Here is a 21204-nt window from a genome sequence, read left to right as displayed (position 1 = left end):
CGAGAGACCCATAATTCTTGACCATTTGACCAGGACGGCCACGCCCACGCCTCAATATTGTTTCCCACGCTGACCTCACCGTCCAGCACCAATACTAGAAAAGCTCAGTCTCCTCTCTGCTTCTCACTTAAGAGGACATTAGTGTGGTTTTGCTGAATTTGTACTTATGTGTTGTTGCCCCAACCCATAATTTTACAGTGGAAATGAGTGAATCTAAGAAGAGGAAAGTTGAAGCAGAGCATCGAACATTCAACAAGGAATGGACTTCTAAATATTTTTTTACCAACGTGGATGAAAAAGCAGTGTGTTTAATTTGCAGAGAAAGTGTGGCAATGCTAAAGAATTACAACTTAAAGCGCCACTTTGAGACCAAGCACTCCAGTAAATATGAAAAATTTTCTGATGAACAAAAGAGGAAGAAAGCTAACGAGATGGTTGTTCAATTACAACAGAAAAATATTTTCAGAAAACAATTTGCATCCAAGGATGATATTACAAAAGTGAGTTATGTGATTGCTCACAAGATTGCCAAAAACAGCAAGCCATTATCTGAAGGAGAATTTATAAAGGAATGTATGATTGATTCTGCCTCTATTTTATGTCCAGACAAGAAAAACCAGTTTGAGAATGTATGTTTGTCAAGGCGAACAATTGTAAGACGTGTTGAGAACATTGCTGAGAACATGTATCTGCAGTTTAAAGAGAAAGTAAGGACTTTTGAATACTATTCACTGGCACTTGATGAAAGTTGTCATGTCAGAGACACAGCACAGTTGTTAATTTTCATTCGAGGCATCACCAAATATTTTGAGGTCACAGAAGAAATGGTATCAATGCAGTCACTGAAAGGAACAACAACTGGAGAAGATTTATTGGAGGCAGTAAATAATTGTCTTTTGAAATTAGTAGTAGAATGGAACAAACTGGTAAATGTGACCACCGATGGAGGGCCAAATATGACAGGTAAAAATGTTGGATTGCTAAAAAGAATTCAAGATCAAGTCAGAGAAACAAATGCAGAACAAAATATTGTCTTTTCGCACTGCATTATTCATCAAGAAGTCCTTTGTAAGAGTGTTTTAAATTTAAGCCATGTCGTTGACACAGTTGTGAAAGTGGTTAATTACATTCGAGCAAGAGGATTAAATCACAGGCAGTTTATAACCCTGCTTGAAGACTTGGAATCTGATCATACGGATGTTCTGTATCACACAAATGTGAGGTGGCTTAGTTTGGGAAAAATCCTGAAAAGAGTTTGGGAATTGAAAGAAGAGATTGGCTTATTTTTGGACATGAAACAGAATGCTATAGACTTCCCACAGTTGAATGATGAGAAATGGCTCTCTGATTTTGCATTTGCTGTTGATATCATGGGTCATATGAATGACCTGAATTCAAAGCTACACGGTAAGGGGGCTTTTGCACATGATTTGTACAGCAGTGTCAAAGCTTTCATGAAGAAATTACTTCTTTTGTCTCGTCAGATTACGAACAAACAATTTGCTCACTTTGCAACCTTACAACAGATTGAAGTTTGTGATCAAAATGTACAGAAGTACTCATTGCAGCTACTTGACTTGCATGCCGAATTTTCACGCAGATTCCATGATTTCAAATTAATTGAAAATGACCTACAACTCGAGCTTATTGAAATGCAATGTGATCCTTTGCTTTCTGAGCAGATGAAAACAGTGACTCTTCCCAAATTCTATGCCTCACTTAATGACTGTGCATTTCCGAAACTAAAGGCTCATGCTCAAAGAATGCTTGTGCTGTTTGGATCTACATACATATGTGAGCAGACATTTTCGATAATGAAGCTGAATAAATCAAAACTTAGATCTGCAATGACTGATGATCACCTTGAACAAGTACTTTTCATTGCAACAACGGAGGCAACACCTGACTTCAATGGTCTGGTCAGCAATCATCAGCGCTGTCATCCGTCCCACTGAGTAAGTTAAATATTCTTATCAAGATACTAAACAATTTCAGAATATAATATGACATATGAACATACTTTAAAATATTTTAATAAATTACATATTGGTGCTTTGACTTGCTTTTTCCTTATTTTCAACCATTAAAACTTAATTATATTATCCTTAATTTATGAAGAAGCAACAATAAATATGAAACTGTATTAAATACATTTTTCAAGCAGTCTGCAGCAGTGACATCATAGATCAGCCGATCAGGAACAGCTACAATTTGACATGACTCCACCCAACCACCACCTCCCTTGGGAAGCCAGACGAAGCAGGATAGCTGTGATCAGGCCTGACCAACTCAACCCTACCACCACCTCCCTAGGGAAGAGTAAAGACAACGTCTCAAGAGACTAATTATTTCAACTTATAATATCGATTCTCTTCTGTTACGACAGTTACGTTAATGCACTTAAAATACCAAATTTACTGCACCATAACTCTATATTATTATTAGTAGTATTAATATTGGTATTTGTATTAGCATTATTATCAATAATAAAAGATACAAGCTAAGAAGTGACGTATTTATTTCCCCAAAATATCTATGTATGCTACTTAATATTTTACTTACATCCTATATATATAAATACAGGGCTTTATTTTGTGTAAATACAATGCATTTGCATCTATAATAAGTCTCTGGCCCGCGGCGTGTACCAAAATTCATGAAGTGGCCCGCCAGTCAAAATAATTGCCCACCCCTGGTGTAAACGAACTCAGACAAAATGCATGGGAGACATATGTCAACAGCCTGAACCAACACACATCCCTCAGCAAAGCCTGGAAAGACATAAACACAATCAGAGGTAAAAACAGTAGACACGTCTCCCATCCAAACCCTCTGCAAAAGTCGAATGAGCTAATAGCAAAATGGGCTCATGTGTCGAACTGTGACATGTTACCAGCTACGACTCGGGGACTCCTTGATGCGAAGTCTGTAGAGAGAAGTAATCTTATTAACTTTATGCTGGGCAAACAGCACTATGAGTGTGATGTTCCATATACTGAGTGGGAGCTTGACGCGGCCCTCGCCAGGGGTAGGTCTACTTTCCCTGGAGAAGACGGAGTCACCTACAACATCGTTAGACTACTAAGGCGTCTGCCGGGCAATCCATTGTTGGCATTGTACAATATGAGTCATGCCGAGGGCCAACTACCCACATCATGGACCAGCAGTATTGTTGTACCAATACCGAAACCAGGACAACCTGATGCTTTTCGTCCCATATCACTAACCAGCTGCCTGTGTAAAACCTTTGAGAGGATGGTTCTTGGCAGACTCTTGGTAAAAGTGTCCATAATTGCATCACCACATTCCTAACTGTGCATGGTAATGAAAGGCACAAATACACCACATTTCTTGACCTAAAAGCTGCATATGATATTGCCAATAGGCAACTGATATTGTACGAACTAGCCAAAATGGATATAGGAGTTAGGCTGTTACACTGTATAAGTGGTTACCTAACCAACAGAAGGGCTGCTGCACTGTTTCAGGGTTACAAAAGTGAAGTTAAAGATATGCAACTTGGTACCCCTCAAGGTGGAGTGCTTAGCCCCACTTTGTTCAATGTTCTTATGAATGCATTATTAAATTTAATACCAGCAATATCTCAATCAGCTATGCTGATGATATTCTTATACATACTAAAACTCATCGTGAAATGCAAACTACCCTGAACCATGTATACGCAGCCTGTGAAAACCTCGGTCTTATTATCTCCACTGAGAAAACTAAGGTGTTCAACAAACAAGCTGGTAACCGCAAACGCGGCCCCGCCAAGTTTAAGATAGATAACTACACTATCGACTATGTTTCTTCTTTTAAATATCTTGGTGTCTCCGTCCCTTGTACCCTACCTGCCATACAACAGCTAACCCACCAATGTACTGACAGACTGAGACCTCTTAGAAGTGTTGCTGGGTACAGCCCGCACTATGGTGCTAATATTAGAATTGTTAAAACAATGTACCTAGGCTATATAAGATCTCTGATAGATTACCACGCACCAGCCCTGGTCCTTCGTGACGGGAAAGGCGTTGACAAGCTCGATAAAATGCTAAATAAAGCCCTCAGAATTATCCTAGGATGTCCCATGAGCACTAAAGTACTTAATATGAGGAAAGAACTACTGTAGGTATACCCAGTGTTAAAGATAGAATAATTGAAGTCAACCTCATGATAGCCCTGAGGCTTCTGCGTGGTGATCCTGATAACATTGTTTCCTTAAAATTGATAGAATGTATGAACCATGGGATTGGTGAGTCTAAATGGATCCAAACTACAGCTACACATATGAAGATGTTTGGACGAGACCACCTGTACAAAGTTGAGACACAACAGCGCTCCCTGCCACCTTGGCGGACAGTTCCCTTCGATATCACAATACCGATATATCCGCCTAAAAAATTAATTACACAAAGCATTTATCTCCAACACACTGCCAAAGTGAGAGCTCTTGAACACATACACACACTACAGACTGATGATAACATCACACAGACCATCTACACTGATGGATCTCTTAACACCGTCTGTGGGAGGGCTGCAAGTGCTATTGTTGTGACTCAACCTGACGGTAATATAATTGAGAAAGGAGTTAGAATTAACAACTGGGCATCCACTCTACTGTACAAACTGAATTAGTTGCCATACTCACGGCTATTAAATTCATTGAAACCACTGTCACTGACAGTATCATCATCACTGACTCTCTATCCTCACTACTTGCCCTTGACACCCTCGACTCAAGTTGTCACGCTCTTGTCTCTGAAGCCAGACAGACATATGCGTGCCTTGTTGACCGGGGTGTCAAGGTCAAACTGTTGTGGATCCCCTCTCACATAGGCCTCATAAAACATGACAGAGATGATGCCCTCGCCAAACTCACGTCTAACAAAGACACCGTTGAATAAAATTTGGGTCTGTCAAAAAGAACCCTTAAAACTGTAATTAGGAAAGACCTTATTGATGAGTTTGACGCAAGTAGACTAGTGCAAACAGGCACTAGTCGATCCATAGGTTACCATGATGAGATGTATCAAGTGAAACATGTATATGGAGCAAGTAACAAGATCACTAGATTACAAGATGTTGTAACCGCTAGACTAAGGTTAGGATATAAGTACCTTTGGCAGTATGTTCCTCAAGCAGATGTAAACAAGACTAAATGTAAAGTGTGTGGCCAGACATATGGCCACACACTTGAACACTACGTCCTCGACTGTGTGAAGATAGAACCTTTTAGGGACAGGTCCAAGCACACTGTGTGTGAAATGGCACAACACTTCATCTCTAATGGCAAGATAGCCGACATATTAAGATTGTATCCACTTTTTTGCACTTAGTAATTATATCAGTTCTCATGTACAGAACCAAATACACAATGTGCTTGAATACTTCTCACGCAAATGTGAATAACAAAGCGTGAGGCCAGACATACTGCCTCACACGCCTGTACTCACACAGTTGTGAATAAGTTACCCTTTATGTGTAGAACTAAACAAATATTGTAATTGATATACTGTGTAACATTCAGTGCCATAATATCCTGACAACGGGGGTTAATTATTATGACCCGTTGTAAACTGTACTCTGTAATCCTTTTGCGCTACAACTCACAGGATGAGTGTGGGGTGCACAATAAAGTAGCCTCTGTTAGCGGCAAAATCAAAATCAAAATCAATCAAATCTGCCTGATTGGCCATTTGGAAATCCAAGATGGCGGCCATTTTTCAAGATGGCTGCCAAATTGACCTTGGAAAGATGATTTTTGTTTATAGAAATTGATGTAGTTGGTCAATCTAAATGATCTTAGTGTCGATATGTATGTTTTCAAGCATGCTCAGATGATGCTTTCTATTTCTGATACTCTCAGATATATATTTGTCTTATTTATGACTGGTTTTATGTACTGGTTTTATGTTTTTTCCAACTCGGTGAGGGTAGCATGCAGAGGGTCTCTGCATGTGAGGGAGTGATTGTCGGGCACTACCAGGGCACACTGGTGACATCACTGCTGTGCAACCCAGCATGGGGTTCAGTGTCAGCTGAGAAAAGGCATGTCATACTGCAACAGCTTACTGTTTTAAATGCTGGGACACGACAAGACAGTGGTTGGACCGGTTCCCTTGTTGAAGCAGGAGTGGCTTCATCTGGTACAGCAGAGTCTTTTCTGTCTGTATCAAGTGTAACTAAGACAAGACTAGCACATCAAGTCACAACATGCAGCTTGTACAAACTGATGAAGGAGGCATACCAGGACTATTGCTCTGATGAGTCTGAAAGGTCAACTTTGAAGACTGGTGTAAACAACGGAGGCTTGAGAGTTCACAGATCCAATTCTGGAACCTTGTGCTGGACATGGAGCTCACCATCTTCATGTTGATCCGCTCATTCAGGGAGGCAATTTCAAACTCTACCTTGAAGCACTCTCAGAGCTGTTCCTCTACTTCTTTGTGAACAACAATGTTAATTATGCCCGATGGCTTCCAATTCACCTTCGAGACATGATGTGGCTTCAGCAACAACATCCAGAGGTAGCGAGGGAGTTCTACAAGGGGAACTTTGTTGTCCACAAGTCAGGAAGAGAGTTCTCTGCCATTGCTATTGATCAAGCCCATGAACAAAACAATGCAGTGATTAAAGGCGATGGAGGAGCAATTGAGTTGACTGAGGACCCAGCAGCACTTCGTAGGTGGATGGTGGCTGGACCTGAAGTGAGTCGTCTTGTTGCTGGATATGAAGCTGCGTCAGGTGCAAAAGATGGAACCACCACCAGCAGCCGACATAATGAGTAGACCCTGAGAGCACAGAAATCTTTCTTTGAGAAGGTGGAAGTGTCATGATCGTGATGACGGCTTACCTAAAAACCCTAAGGATTCATATTACGCTTAAACGTCCACAAAACCTTCTGAGCCCCCCAGTGGAAACGTCCTCCGTTTTCTCTGTTTCCTTGTTGACGTCATCGAGAGGCCGTCTTTGTCGGAAGGGAACTTTGAATCTACTCCGCGGGTTTCGTAGCAAGACGCTGTATGTTGGGACCTGTTGCCGTCCAACCCTTTGTAATCAATTTGATTCTTGCTTTTGATAGCTCAGTCAGAGCATTGTTTGTGAAGATAATAGTAGGGAATGAAACTGAGTTCGTAGTCTCAGTTTCAACGTCAGAGGGTACAGTAAAGTAATTCATCGAAATAGAAGTAGGTGGAATCGCTGACCTAGTTTGAGTGAGGGTGCCGCGGGCATTTCAACCTTTAGTAAGTGCTCGTCCCTTCACTCACACAGGTAGGTCATTCCACTCCGTGTTGTAATTCGCCCTTCTTTAAGTGATTTGACCCAATTAATAGTTGATTGTGCAAGTGTTACAGTAACGTAGTTGATATGCTTTGAGTGAAGTAATGTTTACGTCTTTAACGTCCCCTGAAACGTGATATCATTGTCACAGTTAGTAAGTGCACGTTCCTTCACCCAAACAGGTCCCTAACGCAGCCTAGGCCGTGTCTGTAGCGTGGATGTTGTATCCACTAGTCTGGAGAGATGTCCGAGGTCCAGTAGGATCATTTATCTTCGTGAGGCCCGACCGTCAGAAGCATCAGTACTACCTATGGGCCCTATAGCTGGCCCGTCTGACCCTAACGCTCGGCCCGCGAGGTGACCCCGGATCACCAAGCCACACACAACTACCAGCTCCCATCATTGGTGGATGAGTGTCTAGCTCAGTCGGGCTATTTGTGTGGTGGTGTTATTCCACTGGGATCTTCAAGAGTTCGGTGGAAAGTACCCCATGGTGGCGGGACCCCATAGCGGGTGCTTGAGTATCACTCCTGACGAATGAGTGTTGTAGTGGCAGTTGCCCCTGGTCTTAATGGTGCTAAGTTACTGTGAGAGTTGTGTGTTATTGAGTATGTCCACCCAGTAGTGGTGTGAGTGTTATTGAGTATGTCCACCCAGTAGTGGTGTGAGTGTTATTGAGTATGTCCACCCAGTAGTGGTGTGAGTGTTATTGAGTATGTCCACCCAGTAGTGGTGTGAGTGTTATTGAGTATGTCCACCCAGTAGTGGTGTGAGTGTTATTGAGTATGTCCACCCAGTAGTGGTGTGAGTGTTATTGAGTATGTCCACCCAGTAGTGGTGTGAGTGTTATTGAGTATGTCCACCCAGTAGTGGTGTGAGTGTTATTGAGTATGTCCACCCAGTAGTGGTGTGAGTGTTATTGAGTATGTCCACCCAGTAGTGGTGTGAGTGTTATTGAGTATGTCCACCCAGTAGTGGTGTGAGTGTTATTGAGTATGTCCACCCAGTAGTGGTGTGAGTGTTATTGAGTATGTCCACCCCAGTATGTCCACCCAGTAGGTGAGTGAGTGTTATTGAGTATGTCCACCCAGTAGTGGTGTGAGTGTTGTGAGTATTCCACCCAGGGTGGTGTAGTGTTGTCCACCCAGTAGTGGTGTGAGTGTTATTGAGTATGTCCACCCAGTAGTGGTGTGAGTGTTATTGAGTATGTCCACCCGGTAGTGGTGTGAGTGTTATTGAGTATGTCCACCCAGTAGTGATGTGAGTGTTATTGAGTATGTCCACCCAGTAGTGGTGTGAGTGTTATTGAGTATGTCCACCCAGTAGTGGTGTGGGTGTTATTGAGTATGTCCACCCAGTAGTGGTGTGAGTGTTATTGAGTATGTCCACCCAGTAGTGGTGTGAGTGTTATTGGTATGTCACCCAGTAGTGGTGTAGTGTTGTGGTGATGTCACAGTAGTGGTGTGGAATGTTGTGGTATATCCACACAGTAGTGGTGTGGGTGTTGGCCAAGTATGTCACCCAGTAGTGAGTGTGAGTGTTGTGAGTATGTCACCAGTAGTGGGTGTGGAGTGTTGTTGGAGTATGTCACCCCAATAGTGGTGTGGAGTGTTGTGGAATGTCCACCCAGTAGTGGTGTGAGTGTTGGCCCCAGTATGTCCACCCAGTAGTGGTGTGAGTGTTATTGAGTATGTCCACCCAGTAGTGGTGTGAGTGTTATTGAGTATGTCCACCACAGTAGTGGTGTGAGTGTTATTGAGTATGTCCACCCAGTAGTGGTGTAGTGTTTTGGTATATCCACAGTAGTGTGTAGGTGTTATTGAGTATATACCCAGTAATGTGGAGTGTTATGGGTATATCCACCCAGTAGTGGTGTGGAATGTTATTGAGTATGTCCACCCAGTAGTGGTGTGGAGTGTTGTGGTATGTCCACCAGTAGTGGTGTGAGTGTATGTATTGAGTATGTCACCCAGTAGTGGTGTGGTGTTATTGAGTATGTCCACCCAGTAGTGGTGTGAGTGTTATTGAGTATGTCCACCCAGTAGTGGTGTGGGTGTTATTGAGTATGTCCACCCAGTAGTGGTGTGAGTGTTATTGAGTATGTCCACCCAGTAGTGGTGTGAGTGTTATTGAGTATGTCCACCCAGTAGTGGTGTGGGTGTTATTGAGTATGCCCACCCAGTAGTGGTGTGAGTGTTATTGAGTATGTCCACCCAGTAGTGGTGTAAGTATGTTGAGCCTGAGGGCCTAGTACCAGATTTCGTCTGTTGGTACATATATTCTTCTCCTACCTCCATATTAATGTTTAAATAAATATTGTATTTGTATATTGTGTCTATTATTTACCTACAGTATCTACCGCTATTTCTTCCCTATTACTTGATACTATCATTACATCTACCCACGAGCCTCCTCTCGTCACGCTACCAATGGTTGTAAGTTTTAGAGTAAAGAAAAATGTTATTAGAGGCACGGCCCTTATACCTGCAGGTTTCGAAATCTGGGCCCAGGTGTGTGATGTTGCCGTTTTCTAATAGGTCGTGTATTATCTTCCTCCTTGGGTTTCTGGTTCTGTGTCCGAGTATGGTGTGTCTCGTTTAAGTCTCCTATAAAATATGCTGGTGTGTTACGTCTCATTAGTTTTAGTAAGTCACCAGTCGGGAATGATTGTCGTCGGCAAGGTAAATATGTTGTTCCAATTGTTATTGGGCCTTTAGTTGTGTTGATTTCGACTGCTAAGAAGTGGGTTTGGAAGTTGTCTATGAGTTTGTATTTGATGTTTCTTTTGATGGCTATTGCTGCTCCGTTGCTAAATTCTTCGTGTGTGTTCAGTTGATGTGTGTAATAGTTGAAGAGTTTTATTTTGTCACTGTTTTTCCGTCCGTGTGAGTTTATGAGAATTATGTCTGGGTCTATGTTGTTGTATATGTTTGTTAGTTGTGCTTTTCTTGTATGTGTCCAGGCCAGGACGTTGTGTTGTATTATTTTCAGTGTTCTGTTGTGCGTATTCGTGGGTCGCGGGAACTTGGTGCGTGTTGTTTGGTTACTCGGGACTCTACGGGGGAGAGTGTCTCTCCTCCTTCAGTCCTGTTCTTATTTTCTTGAATTTTGATAGGTCTATGCTCTCGATTTTGTTATATTTGCTGCTTATTTTTCCTCCACGTATTAGTGTTTCTATGAGTCCCTCTTCTACCCTGTTGTCTTCGTATGTGTAATTGGTTGTTCCTTCTTGAATATCTTTTAACAGTGTCTCATTTGTTACTGTTGGCTGGGAGTTGACTGAATAAAACCTGATTCCTATGCTGTCTCCGACGTCGGCTGGCCGTTGACCAGTGGGGTTCTCTCTACGAGGTCTTGCTGGTGTTGACTTCGCTGATTGGTCGGTTGTGTTCTCTGTGGTCTCGTAGTGTGTTGTGGTTAGTTGGGAGTGGGTTGTTTCCATTGCAGTCTCTGCTCCTGTGCAATTTTCTTGTTGTGTTATTTTATCTTCCCTTTCTTTGCTGGTGATTCCTAGACTGTTTTCGGTTATTATTTTGAAAATGTCTGCTGATGGGGCATTGTCTGGGAAGTTTACCTGTGGTAGGTTGTTCGCTGCAAACATTTCTCTGATAGTTTTTCCGAATGTTCCCGGGTTAGCCGCGTTGTTTGTGGGCATGTATCAGTGTGGCTAGTATGGTGAAGGGTAGACCTTCACTTAGCTTCAGGTAAGTGTTTGCTGCGTTGGTTTTATCTTTGGTTTTTTCTAACACTTTAGAAGTAGTGTCTTGCAACTTTGTTATTGCAGCATAGGTTTTGGTTGGGTCAGTTTCTATATGTTTGTTGGATTTTTTCCTTTTCCTTCATGTCTTTGATGATATCCTTCCTTACTGGGCAGCGTGCTGCCAAAGTGCGGTGAGGTCCTTTGCAGTTCAGACATTTTGAATTGTCTTTGTCGTTACACTCCTGAATTGTGTGCCCTTCAGCTCCACATTCCCAGCAGTACTTTTTGTCTTTATTAGGGCACTTGGCTGATACATGGTTATATTGATAACATATCCAGCAGGGTGTTATGGGATAGAAATTTTCTTTTTCGATTTGGTCTTTTGAAAGGTGGTAGTGGGAGATGCAATTTCCATTTTCTAGTGCCTTCTGGGCCATGGCGATTTCTTTGAATCTTACTTTCATCATCGTTGGAGCCCTGGGGAGCAGTACCACCTCTTCGACTTTAGCCCATGTGTTTTTCTGTTCTAATTCTTGTGATATATCAATTGGTGAATTGCTGGTAATGGTCTTATCCAATCTCTTGATAACAATTGACTTCTTAGCTCTAAGCTGTGGTGGGATGGCTATTTCAAAGTTATCTCTTTTTAGTGTGTCTATCGATTCAGTCGATAACATGAGATCGACGTCCTTTTCATCTATGCAAAGCACTATGAAAGAGTCCTTTGCTTCTATTAGAGCAGTGAATTTGATTCCTAGGCGTGCTCATAGAATTGTGCCTAACTCTTCTTTTTTTTTCGGATACTTCTCCCCGTAGGGAGTGCACCCGAATCCTGTTACCCGTAGTCCTGGTCATTGCTGCGTCGTTCTCGTTATCATCCATCCAGAGAGGTGTGTTTGTACGTATGTAAGTGTGTGTGTGTGTGTGTGTGTGAGAGTGTCTCCCGGTGGCCCCGTAAGGCGAACCTACTACCCTAGTGTTAAAGCTGCTCGCTTATGTGAGGCGCGAGCCTAGTGTACCTGATTGAAGGGAGGGGAGGATGAGGGATAGCGACCCCCTCCCTGGGTGGACCCGCACGATCACGGTTACCCAGGAAGGCTCGGCGGTGGTATAAACTCCGGTCCCCTTTCCTTTTCACAAACTTCTGGATGTACTGCGCACATCATTGTCATTCCTAAAAATCCACCTTAATTCATATTACGCTACATAATATTCGAATCCACCGCGCTTGTAGAATCTCAGGAGAGACGTGTTTTTCCCATCCGTTTTACACTCAGGATCACTCCCAGTAAGTCCCGCCTTCGAACACAGTTGTCACTACGTTTATTCTATTCTCTACTGGCAAATGCAATCTTGAATTAATCTGTGTAAATCAACTTTAGTAATTCGCCAGACCCTTGTCAACTGAGGGTCATCTTTGAATGAGTAAGTTAGATTGTTTGTAAATTCTGTCATTGCGTGAGTAGCGATCGCTGGCAACTCAGGGGTATATAAACCAGTGTGAGGCGGGAGGAACAAACCTCCCTTATCATCTTTCACCTTCGTTCTCAGGTATGTTCTGTGTTTATAACCATTTAGTTTGATCCAGTCTATTGTAGTGAATATCAGTGTTCATCAGTGTTCATGCTTTAACAGTGGAATTTCATGCACCCAGTGTAAGAAGTAATAAAACGTACATATTTGACGTGGCGAAACTAAAGATTTGTTTGTGACCCACCATGCTTCCCCAAAAAACCTCCCGTATCATCTTTCACCTTCGTTCTCAGATCGAGGGTGGGCTTAATTGAAACTCACCGGTCGCTCGGGGCCGGTGGATACCCAGCAGTGGTCAATATAGGAGTGATGGTGCTGATTCGGCATGATTTATCAGCTCCACTCTACCTCGTGGGCCGAGGACCCCAGACCCGCCTCGTGTTGGAGCGTAACCGACCACAACAGCAGTTGTTAGAGGCGCCAGTGCTATACCCTGGGACAGGCCTTGGAGTTATGGTCCACAGTGTGGTTGTATGTGTTTGTTAATAATTACACCATGTTGGGTGGTGGACCCATGTCGGTGTTTGTATCAGTATTAGTGTATTGGGAGTAAGGACAAGGAACTGGTCCTGCTATGTAATGTAATGTGACACCAGTAAGAGGGTGCACGGTAAGAGTGTAATATCTGAGTAATTGCTGTTGAGTAAATAAGAAAATAAGTAAATAAGAAATACGGAGTCCGCAATAAGCCCAGGAGTTGAGCCTGGTAGTTTGATTTTATAATAATAAACTTGTTCTTTGAAAATTTTAGGAGTATTCATTTCTCCCACAGTAGTTACCTTTATTTCCGTCCAAGTGACCATGATATCAGAATTACACTACCCATGTGCCTAGACCATCGACATGCTACCTGATGGTTACAAGTGTTCCCCGAAGAATGCAGTGATGGGTAGGGAAACACCGGGTAACACTGAAGTCCGTTTATTAAGGGATAGGAGAAATATAAGCGGTGACTAGCGTGTGCCATGCACGGCTCACACAGTCAGACTGAGACTGCCTTGCCATATGGCAGCCTCGGGGCAATGTTGCCACATAACGTGTGCAGCATTGCCATGTAATTATATACATAGGTGCTACTAGGCACAGTAGCTTATATACAAGGTTGCTACTCGGCACAGTAGCTTAGATACATAACCTACATCTCCCTCCCCCCTCACGCTCATAGTCTTTGACTTGAGCGGACTTCTTAGTCCTAAGTCGCTCTGAGCGTCGAGGTGCACTGTGGGGCGGATCCTCGTGAGGTGTAGGGGACTCGTCCTCGGTCAGGGGGCCAGCAGCAAGGGGTGGGACTGGCCGGAGGAAGCGGCGGTTCCTCCACCAGACACGGCCGTTCGGCATCCTGACCTTGTAGTCCCGCGACTGGCCGACGCCCATCACTATGCCCACCCTGTCCCAACGTGTCGTCGTCGGGTCCTGGACGCGGACAAGGGCACCAATCTCCAGTGGCTGAAGAGGGCGGGCACGGTCGTCATACCGAGCCTTGGCGTCCTGGGCACGTGTAGCGGCGCGGCGGTCGCAGCTCTCGGCTCTGGTCTGCCACTCCTTCGCAAAAGCCTTGGCGTGTGCAGGAACGCAAGAGCGGAGAGGGTGACCATACAGGATCTGGGCAGGGGAGCGTCCTGTGTGGGTGGGAGTGGATGCGGGTTCTGGGCAGCTTTGTGTGGCAGCGCCAGGCGCGTCGCTCGTCGACTCAGGCACCCTGCTGGCGGTGTAACGAGCAGCTGGGATCTGCTTGGGAAAGTCTCTGGGCACCACGCATAACTCCTTGAGGTGCTCCCACGATAACAAGGGTGTAGCGAGAGTAGGCTGCACGTCGATCCATCTGTGACACGGCCTGTCGCCGTAAGTGATCTCCGCTTGAAAGGAGCCCACAGCGTCCGGCATCTGGGAACCGTCCGCATTGTAGTACAGCAGCTGCGGCGGTGGTCCCAGGTCACGTTTGGTGAGGCCCAGTTTCTGGAGGTGCTTCAACCCAATCACCGTAGTATCAGCGCCGGTGTCCGGTATCACCTCGATGTGACCCGACACATCACCGTGTGTGACGGCGATGTTGATGGTAGGGGAAGGGGTAGCCCTGGGGAGTGTGGTCGATTCCACCCTCCTGATGTGACTGCGCTGCTGCTGGGACTGCGTGGGCCATCTGGAGGGGGCTGCGTGCGAACCACCCTGAGGGAAGTGCGCTGCTTTCCTCCTCGTCTCGGGCTTTTGGGCTTCGGTTGGCGGCAGCACTTGTCGTAGTGTCCATAGCGACCGCAGGCCTGACACTTGCGGCCTCGTGCAGGGCACCTGTCTGTGTTAGACCAGTGGCTCTTACGGTCACATCCACGACACAGTGCGTCGGCGGCCGGGCATGTCTTGGGGCCATGCTGCTTTCCACAGCTGCCACAGGAAGCACTAGGCGGAGGCGTGGAAGAACGTGCGGCAGCCTTCACGTTGTTGCCCGCCTTCTTATCCTTCTTGTATTGTGAGATAGCTCTCACAGCAGGTGGGGCCCGTAAGGCAGAGGTGGCGGACTTGGTGGCCTCGTACGACCGACATTCAGTCACTACCACCTGGAGTGTGGAGGAAGCGTCCAGGGGGATGAGTCGCTGCACCAACTCTTCGTGCCTGACACCTGTCAAAATCCCGTGCTTGATCCAGGCTTCCTCACATTCCCGGCTGTGCGCCTTGCAGACATCGATCTCCTCTGATAAACTCTTCAAGCGTACAAAAAAGTCGTCAAAGGATTCGTTCTCCGCCTGCTTGCAGCTGGTGAAGGCACGGCGACGCAAAGCCTCGTTATTCCAACCCTTAACATGCTCCTGTAAAAGGTCGAGCACATCCGTCACTGAAGAGGTAGAATCGGGAGGCACTTGCAACGTGTGCTCCAAAACTCTCTGGGTCTCCAGCGACAAACACATCTGCAGTTGGATGAGCTGTTTGTTTGGAGGCATGCTGTCAAGGTCCACCATCGTGGAGTAATCTGTCCAACGCCACCTCCACTCACGAAAAAGCTGAAACGTGACGTCTGGTGAGAGGGCGGGTGGGGGTTGAACAGATGCCTTGGGAGCTGTTTGTTTGGAGGCAAGAGTACCTGGAGGACGCTGGTGTGGTGGAGGAGGGAGGATATTGGCGCCTTGATGCGCGCTACCTGCGAGTGAGGGAGGGTGGGTTAGCGCCAGGGTCTCCAATAGTGCCTCAAAACGCAACTTTTCCTCCTCTCTTCGTGTCTCCTCCCTCTGAAGTTCCATCTCTCTGCGTCTCTCGTCCCGGTCGTCCATCCACCTCAGAATTGTGGCAATGTCCTTCACTGGAGGTGGAGGATGAGAGTCTGCACCCGGTGGAGGAGAAGGTGGTGGGGAGTCGTGTCTCCCATCTTGACGTTGTCCCTTCTTACCGCCCATCTTAGTGTGTGCGTGGACTGCACTGTTTAGTATATAAAGTGGCGCCTCAACAGCTCGAACCACATATATATGACATAAACAGCGCAGAAATAACGCATAGAGTCCACTGTTCTGTCCGTGAGTGAGTGCGTGTGTGTGTGTGTGTGTGTGTCTGAGAGAGCACTTCGTGGTGGCCTTAATGCCGGTGGCTAGAGACGCGGCCGGGGTGGGGGTGAGACCGTCAGTGTCTCCCAGGATGTCACACGAGAAGGGTGTACGCCTGCGTGCTCCGTGGGTACCACTAAAAAACAGGCCAATGCTCAACTCTCAGCTCTAGACACACTAATACACTGACACTAACACTGCCACCGTCACTAAAAAGCACTGTGACGGCCCAACACTGCACATCGCGGCGAAACACAGCGCAACACAACACAACACACTATGAGTCGACGCGCATATCGCCGGCAGATGTAACTGTCGGCATTGTTCGCACACTTGTAAGTCCACAGATCCTAGTCACTGTGCCATGATGGTTACAAGTGTTCCCCGAAGAATGCAGTGATGGGTAGGGAAACACCGGGTAACACTGAAGTCCGTTTATTATGGATGAGAGAAATACAAGTGGTGACTAGCGTGTGCCATGCACGGCTCACACAGTCAAACTGAGGCTGCCTTGCCATATGGCAGCCTCGGGGCAATGTTGCCACATAACACGTGCAGTGTTGCCACGTAATTATATATATAAATGCTACTCGGCACAGTAGCTTATTTACAAGGTTGCTACTTGGCACAGTAGCATAGATACATAATCTACAAAAACTGGTGAAAAATATTTATTCAGATTATTTCTCCGTCGTTATCAGTTAGCTCGCCGGTATCTCAACGTATTGGTCCAATCTTATCCCGTGTTTTAGTTTGATACATTTGGTAGAATCCTTTGGGGTTTATCTTCGCCTCCCTTGCTATCTTCAGTTCATTATTTCTCTTTGCTTTTCTTATCTCGGTCTTAACCCTACTGGCCAATACCTTATAATACTCGCTACGATTTATCTTTCTACCTATAGCCTTCCTTTGGCCATTAATGTTCTTTAAATAATTATTTATCCATTTAGGGTCATTGTTGCCTGATCTGAGTTTTTTGTATGGTATGTTCTGCCTTTGTGCATTAAGTAACTTGTTATTTAAATTATCGTGGAACTCGGTAATCTCAGATCTCGTTATCAGGTCGGTGTCATCTGTCAGGTTCACGCCCAAGCGCGACACCCCCTCTCTCAGCTGCCTCTTTAAACTATCAACGTTTGCCCTTCTGAAATCTGGGACTTTAATGGAATTTTCCTTACGTCTGACCTGTAAATCTTGTCTTAACCTGTATAATATATATATTATAAAATCACACGGGAAAAGGGAAACAATGGAGCACCTTAGCTTTCGTCTTTATTCAAGACATCCACGTTTTCATTGTGGATCCACATGAAATATATATATATATATATATATATATATATATATATATATATATATATATATATATATATATATATATATATATATATATATATATATATATATATATATATATACAATGCTGTGCTAGGGAGTTGCCGTGTGGTGAGGAGCTTGTTGAGAGGAGGTTTCGTCTGTGTGAGAGCGTTGAGTAGAATAACCTTCGGGTCGGTGATACAGAGAGAAGAGAGCATTTGAGAGTGCAAGAAGGGTACAGTACAAGGTAAAGTTCAGAAGTGGGAAATAGAGGAGGAGGTTAACAGCAGGTGGGCTATCCACCTTGCGGAGACGGGTTTTTTTGTCTTCCGTCAACAGTGCTGCCTTAGAGGACTCATGCGGTTAGGGAAGGCCGGTCTCAGCCAAGCTAAGCTAAGTTGTTCTATTTGATGTTTCCTTGGGGCATATTATGATAGGGGGGGTCCCTCCAGGTCCTTGTGGCACTGGAGGGATGATCCCCATCTTTTTCGTTTTTCTTTTTTATTGTTGGGTGTTTGTGAACTATTTAGGTCTTTGTTTATTTGTGGGGTCCCTCCAGGTCCTTGTGTGACTGGAGAGTTGTGCCCATCTTTTGGTTCTTTTTTATTGTGTATATAGAGGCTCTGGTTCTTCGTTATCATTTTTCCTGCTTCTAGGCCACCATCTGTGCGATGTGTTGTTGTTTTCCTCAATTAGTTGGTTTAGTATGGGATCCTGTTCTTGCTGGATTTTTTCCCATATTGCATTTGCTTGGGTGTGTATTCTGGTGTTGAGTGGGTCTATGCCGTGTTCTGTGTGTATGTCTTGTGCTGTTTGTGTGTATGGTGGTTGGTGTTTTGCCGCTCTTCTGAGGGCTATATTTTGCACTGCTTGAAATTTAAGTTGATTTGTTCTTGCGATTGTGTTCAGAGGTATCGGAGGGTATTCTAAGTGTGGTCTGATCAGTGCTTTGTATAGGTGCAATTGCGTGTTGGTGTTTAATTGGCGGAATCTTCTGAGCTTTGTAAGTTGTGATTTTGCCATAGCTATTCTTTCGTTGATGTGGGGGATTATTCCGCTTCTGGATATCTTGAGTCCTAATATTTTTCCGTTGGCAGCATATGGTATTTGTTGGTTGTTGACAATAATAGGGTAGGGGTTTGTTTTTGCGATGTGAATTATTTTGAGTTTTTGGACATTGGTTTTTATCTTCCATTTTCGTTCATAGTTGTTTATTATCTCTATTTCTCTGCTTGTTCTGATGGCCATCATTTGTTTGGATTTTCCCGGGTACCTGACTATCTGTGTTACATCATCTGCGTATGCTATATATTCTGATTGCCGTGGTTGCGGCATGTCTGCTGTGTATACAGTGTATAATGTCGGCGATATATTACTGCCTTGGGGAACTCCACTATGAAGGTTGAAGGTTTGTCCTAGATGGTTGTCGATGATTAATTTGGCCTTTCTGTTATCTAAGAAATTGCATAGTAGTGTTGTGATATTGGTAGGCATGTCCAATTTGATTATTTTTAACTTCAGTCCTTCATGCCAGACTTTATCAAATGCTTTTGACACATCTCTTAGAATTATATTGCATTGGTCTCTATTGCTTGCAGCATTTGCAATTGATTCGTATATTAGTGCTATTGCTGTGTTGGTTCCTCGATTTTTTCGAAAGCCGTGCTGTCTCGGGTTATATTTGTTTTCTTGGTCTAAAAAATTTCTGAGTCTGTGGTTGACTATTTTTTCCAATATTTTACCGGGTGTTTCCAGTAGTGAGATAGGTCTGTAGTTCTCTGCTTGGGTATGGTTCTTTCCTGCTTTCGGGATGAGTCTGATTTTGGCTATTTTAAATTTGGTCGGGAAGAAGCCAGTTGCAAGTGAGGCATTGTATATATTTTTAAGCTGTTCGATCATAGACTGAGGAATGTTTTGTAGTACGATTTTATTAATTTGGCTTATGCCAGGTGCTTTGTTCTTGAAGCTTGCTATTGTTTTTACAATATCATTTTGAGTTAATGGAGCAATTATTGGGTTGTTGATGTTTAATGAATTGAGGTTGATTTTCCTGGTAGGTTTCCATTTCTCTGTGTTCTGGCTCAACTATGCTCTAGTTGCCTGTTCTGTTTCTTGGCAGAAGCTTCTATTGTCTTCGTCGTTGATTCTGAATATGTCTTTCCAGTATTCTCTAAATATTGGTTCTTTATCGTGTTGCCTTTCTACCGTTTTTGTCCTTTATGTAGCTAGTTTCTTCCGAATTAGTTCCCATTAGGTTTTTTATTTTTTTCCAGAATGCTTTTGGATTTCTGTAGTCTGCTTGTGTATCATGGATCAGCTTGTTCCATGTTTCATTGTGTTTGTTCTTGCTTATGTCTTTCAGTTCTTCTTTTAGATTCCTGTATAATATTCTGTTGTCATTGCTCCACCCATGTGTTTTTGTGTATTCATATAGATTGGTGAATCTAGTTTGGATAATTTTCTCTTCATATGTTAATTGTGCATGTGGTAATGTACGGTATGTTGTTTTTGGGATGTTGTTTTTCATTGCTGTTATTACTTCATTGTACCATGTATCCAGTGTTTTGTCAATCTTTGTTGTGTCTTTGTTGTGTAGGAGTGTTGGTTCGTTGTTGCTAAGATCCGATTTAAATTTTTCCCAATTTGCTCTATTAAGTGAAAATCTTGGGATTGATGGAATTTGTATCGGGGATGTGGATAGAGTTGCTATTATGGGTAGATGTTCACTGGTTGTTGTGGGTCCAGCCTTTAGATGTACGTTTAGATGGTGATGCCTATTGGTTAAAACAATGTCTGGTTTCCCAGAGTTACCGGCTGATACGTAAGTTGCGAAGTCGGGCCCGAGGTGTGTTATTGTCTCGTGTTCGATGAGAGCATGGAGGATTTTTCCTCCTGGGTTTCTAATATTGTTTCCTAAGGTTGTGTGTTTAGCATTGAGGTCTCCTATGAAGTATGCTGGATTGTTTTGCCTCATTAGTTTTAAGATGTCCCCTGTAGGGAATATTGGCCTTCTGAATGTTAAATATGAGGTTCCGATAGTTATTGGGCCTCTTGCTGTATTTATTTCGGCTGCAAGAAAGTTACTTTGAAAGTTGTCAATGATTTTGTATTGTATGTTACGTTTTATAGCTATTGCTATGCCGTCGTGTGGTTCGTCGTGTATGTTCATTTGATGTACATGGTAGTTAAAGATCTTGATTTTGTCACTTTTTTTCCGACCATATGCGTTGATAAGGATGATGTCTGGGTCTATTGTGCTGTATATGTTGGTGAGTTCTGATTTCCTCGTTAGATTCCAGGCAAGGACGTTGTGCTGAATTATCTTTAATAATCTATTTTGAGTAGTCGTGGATCCCGGGAACTTGGTGTAGGGTGTTTGCTGGCTCGTGTATCTCCTGGCGAGTGTCTACTCCTTTCCTCCTTCAATCCCGTTCTGATTTTCTTAAATTTAGTTATATCTATTCTTTCAATTCTATTGTATTTGGTGTTTATAAGTCCTGCATTTATCAATTGGTCTATATAGGATTCTTCTACCCTATCATCCTCGTAGGTGAATTTTACTGTGCCTTCCTTGATTTCCTGCAGAAGTCTGTCATTTGTTATTGTAGGTGGTGTGTTCACTGAGTAGAAGCGGATGCCGATCTCATTTCCTAGGTCTGCTGGCTGCACATCGCTTGGTGAAGATGGGGGGGCACGATGGCCAGAGTGGGATTCTTTTCTTGATTTCGCTTTGGTTGGGTCAGCTTTTGCAGGTTGTGGTTTCTCTGTTTGCTGAGTTGTGGAATCTGATGATTTGCGGTGTGGTGTGACTGCTGGGGGGATAGGGTCTATTTCCATGACGTT

General features: G+C 44.0%; 1 protein-coding gene across 1 annotated transcript; it reads left to right on the top strand.

The window, feature by feature from the left end:
* Positions 1–203: 203 nt before the first annotated feature.
* LOC121879710 (general transcription factor II-I repeat domain-containing protein 2B-like) lies at positions 204–1955 on the top strand. Its single transcript, XM_042386463.1, has one exon. It carries the CDS (start codon positions 204–206, stop codon positions 1953–1955), a length of 1752 nt encoding a protein of 583 aa, XP_042242397.1.
* Positions 1956–21204: the final 19249 nt, after the last annotated feature.

This window comes from Homarus americanus, unplaced genomic scaffold, assembly GCF_018991925.1.
Source record: "Homarus americanus isolate GMGI-L3 unplaced genomic scaffold, GMGI_Hamer_2.0 scaffold27622, whole genome shotgun sequence".
NCBI classification, from domain to species: Eukaryota; Metazoa; Arthropoda; class Malacostraca; order Decapoda; family Nephropidae; genus Homarus; species Homarus americanus.
The sequence above is the reverse complement of the archived record's forward strand: the minus strand, read 5'-3'. Positions and strand labels throughout refer to the sequence as shown.

Excerpts from the sequence above, each read along its gene's own strand:
- LOC121879710 (XM_042386463.1), top strand. The coding sequence starts at position 204 with ATGAGTGAATCTAAGAAGAGGAAAGTTGAAGCAGAGCATCGAACATTC.